Genomic DNA, 7,380 nt, shown 5'->3' on the forward strand with positions numbered 1-7,380 from the left:
CCGAAGATCCTCCCACAGTTCCTCTGCTGTCTCCATATAGGAGATTGTAGACCGAAGGTCTGGTTCTATGGTATTGAATATCCATGCTACCAACATGGAATTCACACTATACCAATCTTCCAATTCGCCGATATCATCACTAGGTTTCGTCACATTGCCTTCAAGGAAGGCTAATTTCTTCTTTGCCCGGAACGCGTTCTTCACAGCTTTGGCCCATTGATCATAGTTATCCCCTTTCAAAATGATAGAGATCACGACCAAGCCGGGGTTATCCTGCGAACCAAGGTAATAAGGAGATTTTGAAACAGCCATAGTGTAAGTATGGCTATGATACCATAAAGAATAATTGCATGGGTCAAAATTCAAAGGAATGGCTGTCTTGTCTTGTTTCTCAATGGAGGCAATCGCCCCATCTATATACAATTACATCATGATCAAATTAGCAACTCTAGAAATTAGCAACTTCCTAAAACCATACCTTCCTAAAACTCATCCACAATATTAGCAACTTCCTAAATACAATATTAGCAACTTTCGAAATACAATATTAGTAACTTCCTAAATAATATCTTTCTAAATATTATACAGTATCGATAATATCTCCATTAATTTGCAAGGAATCTCCAGCTGCTTCGGCATCAAATGGAACAACGGTTTCCCAGGCATTTCAGTAGAAGCTTCGGCATCTTCCTCGACAAGCTCAATTGTTTCGATAGCTTCCAACGCTTCAACATCTTCAGCCGTACTAAATTGCGCTTTATCTCTATTATTCGCCATTTGGTTGTATGCTTTTAAAGCTCTGGAAGCAATTTGGACAATACCTCTGTTAGGGGTTCCGTTGGCAGTAGAACCAGTAGTAGCTTCTTCCTCCGGAGCGAATTGGTTGGTCGACGTCGATCGATTAGGGTTAGGCGTTTGCATGGTAGAATCGGAACCCAGGGCCTTTATACAGAGAAATAAAAATTTAGTTAATTCTAAGTGATCATTTTGCTCATGGGAACAGAAAACTGAAGGTTGATTGACATCACATACCAATTCTTCTTCTTGCAGCTGGGTCTTGGCAATGGCGGCGGTAATGCCTGTGGACTGCCTCAGCATTTGGAGCATTGCATAATTATCGACAAGAAGTTGGTGCTCAGTGCGCCGTTTACCGGAGCGAAAACAGGCGGAGCAGAGATTGTAGGTGTCGCGGCTTCTATCTTGGAAGCATTCGACGCAAGTAAAATACAATCCCTCCACAAATGATCCGCACTCAACACAAAATACTGCCCTCCATTTAATAATATAAAAGAAGACAATCGCTTCACTGAAATCAATAAGACCATTACCGTCTTCGTCCAGTTCAGTGAATAAGCTTGGTTTGAAATTGTTACTGTGGCATTCTGTGCTCCTCCTCAGGAAATCTTGGAACTCCTGAACACTGACCTTCCCATCTCCGTTGTAGTCCATGGCTTTGAAGAATTTCATAGCCATCTGCTTTACCTCATCTGAACTACCCCCGTAGTAAGCCAGGGCAGCCTCACGTATCTGCTGCATCTCTCTCTGTCTTTGTCTCTACCTAGGTGTAGGTGTTTATGTGCTTGTGAGGGTGCATGCAAATCTCTTAATATAGAGTACGTCCAGACTCCAGAGAGCTGAAGAGATAATTGATTAGTTAAGGTGATGGATTCGTTTCGTACGATTCTGATCCACTAGCGCTAATTTAAAGAAAATTGCAACTGAGTCAAGACAACATGCTTTTATTAGGGTAAAATATAAAAATCTCCCGGTGTTTTTGACAATCATAGAAATCTTTATTGCGATTTCACTTTTCTAAAGTTAAAACATTTTTTTTTTTTGTTATTTTGAAAAGATCCTGCACTTTGTAGCTCTCGCAAAAAGTTGATCCAATCGTAAATCCGATCCAATCCAATCCAGAAAATTAGCACAAAGGTTTCTGGTCAAATTTCCCTTCATATTAATACAGAGGAGGAAGACGAATAATGGTACCCAATACCCTTATTTAAATTTAACATGAAAAATATTATTTTTATTGATATTAAGGACAAAAAATTGATAAAAAACCTCCTATTTTTTACCTTGAAAAAATAAATCTTTAGGCTTACAAATAAAATATAAGGTTTTACGATCTATTTTGTACTTTTCCAAACTGAGCCTTCGTCACGGGGATGACATCATCATCACAATCGTGAGGAATGACATTATTAATTGATAAAGTTTCCTTTGACGATACGCCCAAGCAATTAAAATAGGGAGAAGTACCAATCAACCCAGATGAGAATTTTTTAGGCCCAAAATACAGAGGAAATGCATCTGACCGTGAATTCATAGCCAGGATGTGATTTATAGGGGGGAGAGGGTTAGTTGTAGGGGGGCTGGAATTCAGAAATCTGCATCTTGTGTATCCGTATTTCTCGGTTTCAAATATGACATGTGCGTGATTTCGCCTTTAGGGAAGAGACTAAGTCCACGGAGACATGAGACACCCCTGTTCAACAGCTCAATTTATGAGGAGGAGTAGAGTGTACTTATCCCTAAATGATAAAAGCCCTTTAAGTTTACTTTGATGATGAGTTTTAAGAGGAGACTACCAATCATTTGATTCTGCACTGTTCCCACGCCCATGCAATTAAGAGGAGACTATCAATCAGTTAAGGGTTGGATGCCGTTTCGTTCCTTTAAAAGGAAAAAAAAAAAGTCAATTGATGAAGGAATTTGGTATATATCAAGGTATGGCACGTGATTAGTGGACACGCGGCTGATTAGTTGTCAAAACTAGGGGCATGTGAAAGTAGATTTCGATTAATAATATCCGTATAACTATCATTAAGGTTGATTTTTATATAAAAACATTGATTTCTACAGAAAAAATAATACAATTTTTCAATAAATTTGAAAAATAAATCAATTTCAGAAAAAATAGAATGCAGAGGCTCCGGGTAATAATTGATATAAAGAAAACAATTTGGAAGAAAAACATTTTTGTCAAAAGTAATTATATGAGTATTTTGGACATTTTCATGCTTTTTGTTAGAGTATTTGAACTTTCAAAATGTGACAATCTAGTACCTGCCGTTAATTAGTCTATTAATCAATTATTAAATGACATTTGAAAAGTAAAAAATGCTCTAAAAATTGTATCTAATTCTCTTTATCAATTATCCAAACAATAGTTAGAAGTTATCGTTTCTTTCTCACCTTCTGGGGTGGAAGTGCTCTGTGCTAGGGGTGGATACCCGAAAGGTCATGCCCAGAGACCTGACTTGGAGGTGAACTTCATCGGAGAAAGGTCTTCCCAACCGAAGATAAGAATGTCGTCTTTGTTTAAGGTAGGGGACCTTGTGGTATCTCAGGCTAACAGAGATTTCAGTGTAGGAAGATCTTTGGGGCTTCAATTCTGGGTTGGAGAAGATTGCCGTACGGCCGTAGTATTGAAGTTTCACGACTCAAGAAAGGAGCTGAAAGTGCTGCGGATGATGACGAGGTTGAAAGTTTAGCTTCTTAGGATGAAGCTGACGAAGCCTTCAGGTTTGGGGGCCGCCCAGGAAGTAGGAAGTTGAGAAGACTCATCGACTTGTATGTTGATGCATCTGTGCAAGTTGATAGGAAAGGTTAAAAAGGCAGAGGTAGAGGATGCAAAGGCCGAGTTCCTTGGTGGTAGGCTGGTAGCTCTTGGTGTATCGTGTGCATATTTTGCAAACTGAACCGGTGTTATTGGTTTTTTCATTTCTTCAAACTAAAACCGAACCAGTACCACCGGTTAACCGGTCCGCCAGTTTCGATTTTTGACCAGTTTGGTTTTTTGGTCATTTATATTTATAATATATATTATATAAATATATGTATAATATTATATTATAAATAATAAATGATACATAATATATTATAAATATTTTAAAAATATATAATATAAGTATATATTTATATATATAATGAATATATTTATATATAATATATAAAAAATATGTGACATATATTAAATATACATATAAATATATATACCGGTCGATTCGATTAACTGTCAGTTTTTTTGTTGTAGGTTAATCGAAAACCAAACCGGTCCTTTGGTTTTCAAAAATTCCAAACCAAAACCAAATTAATAAGTTCAATTAACTGCATTTTGCGGTTTGGTTTTCTCGATTCGGTTTGGTTTTTCGGTTTTTCATGAACACCCCTAGCTCTTGTTAGTTGTGGTCTGAGTTTCCATTTAAAAGGTCTGTTTTCTGTGACTTGGGGTTTGAAAGTGGACACTTTGGTTTTGTGTTTGGTAAAGGCTGGTTGCATCTTCGTTTTGGTTCTGGGTGGTGTGGTGGCATTGAGTCTTTTCTAGTTTGGTTTTTTGTTTGTAGTGTGAATCTAGGGACTAGCTTGACCCCTCAAGCAACCGGACTTTATAGTACATGCAATATATAAATATATGTTTTATATATGATATATAAAAAATATTGATAGTTTGTTTAGATGCATGATAGTTGTGTAACCCCACTACATACAATCATGTATTTCTTTCAAGATAATCACTTCACTTAATCCTAATTAGAAAGACTTAAAACTTTAATAACATATTTTATGTTTTTCAAATATTTTATTCATCTACTATATGTTATTTGTCACCCATAACTTGATGCCCATAAAAAATGTGCCAATCTAATACTTGGCATTAGTAGTTCATCAGTTATCTATATCACATGAAGACATGTGCCAGTTAAAACTTTTAAAATGTCAAAACTAACTTTCAAGCAAACACTGTTCATCATCTTCTACCTGGAGACTGAAAAAATGTTTGATGATAGTGGCAAATTTTTTTAGCTTATTTCCCAAGAATTTGAAGGAGACATCCGGCCGAGGCTCCATCTTCTAAGGTGATGTTCACCTGAGAAGGAGAAAATTATAGGCAACACCCTGTCATAGCAGGTGTTTACCTGGAACGCCTGCAACAAGGGATTCGAGGTTAGAATCCAAACTCCAAAACATTGTGTTGGAGGGTTGGGAGATAGTAAGTGAATGATTGTCATGTAGGGGTGGCAATTTTTCATTTAACCCAACCCAACCCTTAATTGATGGGTTGAGTTGTATCCATTTAATTCTGGGTCATGGATACCCAACGGATAACCTATTACTTTTGATGATATTTTGACTCTCTCTGGTTTCAAACCCTAGATTATTCTCACACTCTACCTCTCCCTCTATACAATTTAATCAGTGGATCCCTCACATATTGTTGAAAGTAAATACACTTTCTACAAAGTGAATCCCTCGCATAACGGAGTTCATTGAAAAAGTAGTTATTTTTTTTTTGACAAATAACTGTTCTCCGTTATGGATGACAAATAACTCCCCATTTCGGTGTTCATTAAAAGTATTTTTACTGAGGGGTTTTGCAATAAACACAAAAGCACCACAGAACTACTTCATTCAAATAATTAGCCACCGGCCAACAGGGCATCACATGATGCTACAATTCGTGGCCACATCAATTGCGTTAAGCAAAATTTCTCCAGCAGCATTTCCTGCTTCCACTGCTTCGCCAGCCGCATCTAATATCCCAATATCTTCCCCAAAGATATCCCAAGCTCTGTCTATTAGTTCTTCACCAATATTTTCCCCAAGCAATTCCTCCGATTTGTCCGCCTTAATTTGATCGTCCAATAACGAAGGAAGAAGGCATTTGATCAGAAAAGAAAATATGAGAAAATTAATTAATAATGTCAAGAAATCATCTACCTTAGTCCTTTACCTTTTCCATGTTAAGTGTAGCTTTTATGTCTTGGAGCAGCGCATAATTGTCGACGAGGGTATTGTGCTCACAGCCAGCTGCAGATTTTCCAGAACGGTGACAGTCGCAACAGAGATTGTAGTTGACAGCAGTTTTAGTGTTGAAGAAGCATTGCACGCATGTGAAATACATACCCTTTATCAACGAACCGCATCCATCACAAGAAATTCTTCTGGTCTGAATGATGTAGAACAGAACGATGGATTCCTCCAAGTCCATGAAGCCGTTTCCGTCCTTGTCTAGTTCCTCGAAGCAGAGCTTAGGGACTGTGAGCCCTTTGCTTTTCATGAAAAAATCGCTGAATTCATTAAAACTCACTTTTCCATCTCCGTCTGCATCCATTTTTTTGAAAAGCTTCTCTGCATGCTGTTTAGTCTCATCTGAACTCCCCTGATAATAAGCTAGAGCCACTTTGCGTATCTGTTCCAGTTCCATCTCTCTCTCTCTCTGTAAATATGATGTGCTTGTATGTCTGTATTTGTCCCTTATTTATATTCTAGAAAGAGCAAAATGATGAATTTTCAATTAATAATCTATTAACCCACTTGTCCTTATTATTTATACGCCTAATGGTGCATGGTAAGTAAACCAACCAACGAATTAGCTGCTTAAGTAGTTGACTTTTGTGATGGGCCCCTTTTTTATTAGCTAGGCTGCGTTTGCATGCGGTGACAAAAAAAATGAAAAGTCCTTATTTATAAAAGGTTTGCTTACATTGATAAGAAAGGTATATAAAACAATTAATATATAGGATCAATGGAACATCTTCACTTCTCAACGTTTTCATCGTAATTGTTATTGTTAACCACACAAAAATAAAAGGGATTAACAGATCTAACAATCCTTGTAAGATAACGCCCGGTCTGTTAAATAATAAAAAATATTGATATGGCACTGCTAAACTTAAATAACCGAGAAAATTGTATGTAGATCTCATTGAATAAAATAAAAATATTTAGTATATAATTAATAAATATTACAAATAATATATTAATGGGTCCCACATCTCTCTCTTTCTCTGCCCCCTATCTTCTTCCTCCTTTCCACCTACCCTGTTGCTGCAACTCATAGATATTTGAAACCTTCTCGGGAAACAACTTTAGGGTTTTTCTATGATTCCTGAGTCCCTTTTATCGTTTTGATTTCTCTGTAAAAATCAACATAAATCGTTCAGTTGTTCGGTGCTTCTATAGTTGGGGTTCGTTGGCTTTGATCATCTATTCATGTTTCACTATCATCCAAGGATCTAAACTGTATGTTCTTTACTTCTAGTAAGTGTACTATGTCTTTTGCCTCTCTTGAGTCTCTGTTTTTAGTGATTAGAACCCTAAAGCGAGTTTTCATTTCTCTCTTCTTTGGTGGTGTAGAACAAAGCTTGGAAAGCGATGAAGTGGAAATAGCAAGAGAAGCCTCAGGACAAGAGAGACTACGAAAATAATGGTGAGCCATGGTTGAGACTTGATAGGGAAGACAATTGGCCGAGGGGGGTTTTCCATGGTTTCTCTAGCTATGATGAGGAGTGTCAACATAGTTCGATGCAACCTGCCACCGATTATGGCTGTGAAGTTGGTGGAGATCCTTCAATCGGATACGCTTCAGGAGGG

At 37.4% G+C, this 7,380-nt stretch overlaps 1 protein-coding gene across 1 annotated transcript; it reads right to left on the reverse strand.

The window, feature by feature from the left end:
• Positions 1 to 5,316: 5,316 nt before the first annotated feature.
• LOC104609874 (uncharacterized) lies at positions 5,317 to 6,224 on the reverse strand. The gene is made up of 2 exons (XM_010276293.2): positions 5,738 to 6,224; positions 5,317 to 5,631 (listed from the first exon to the last, which is right to left on the reverse strand). Exons 1-2 carry the CDS (start codon positions 6,209 to 6,211, stop codon positions 5,446 to 5,448), a joined length of 660 nt encoding a protein of 219 aa, XP_010274595.1. The 5' UTR covers positions 6,212 to 6,224; the 3' UTR covers positions 5,317 to 5,445.
• Positions 6,225 to 7,380: the final 1,156 nt, after the last annotated feature.

Source organism: Nelumbo nucifera, chromosome 1 (genome assembly GCF_055504915.1).
Source record: "Nelumbo nucifera cultivar China Antique chromosome 1, China Antique-T2T, whole genome shotgun sequence".
Taxonomy (NCBI): Eukaryota; Viridiplantae; Streptophyta; class Magnoliopsida; order Proteales; family Nelumbonaceae; genus Nelumbo; species Nelumbo nucifera.

Coding starts and splice junctions, on each gene's coding strand:
- LOC104609874 (XM_010276293.2), bottom strand. CDS start 6,211: ATGGAACTGGAACAGATACGCAAAGTGGCTCTAGCTTATTATCAGGGG. Junction 5,632..5,737: donor CTACACTTAACATGGAAAAG/GTAAAGGACTAA, acceptor GATCAAATTAAG/GCGGACAAATCGGAGGAATT.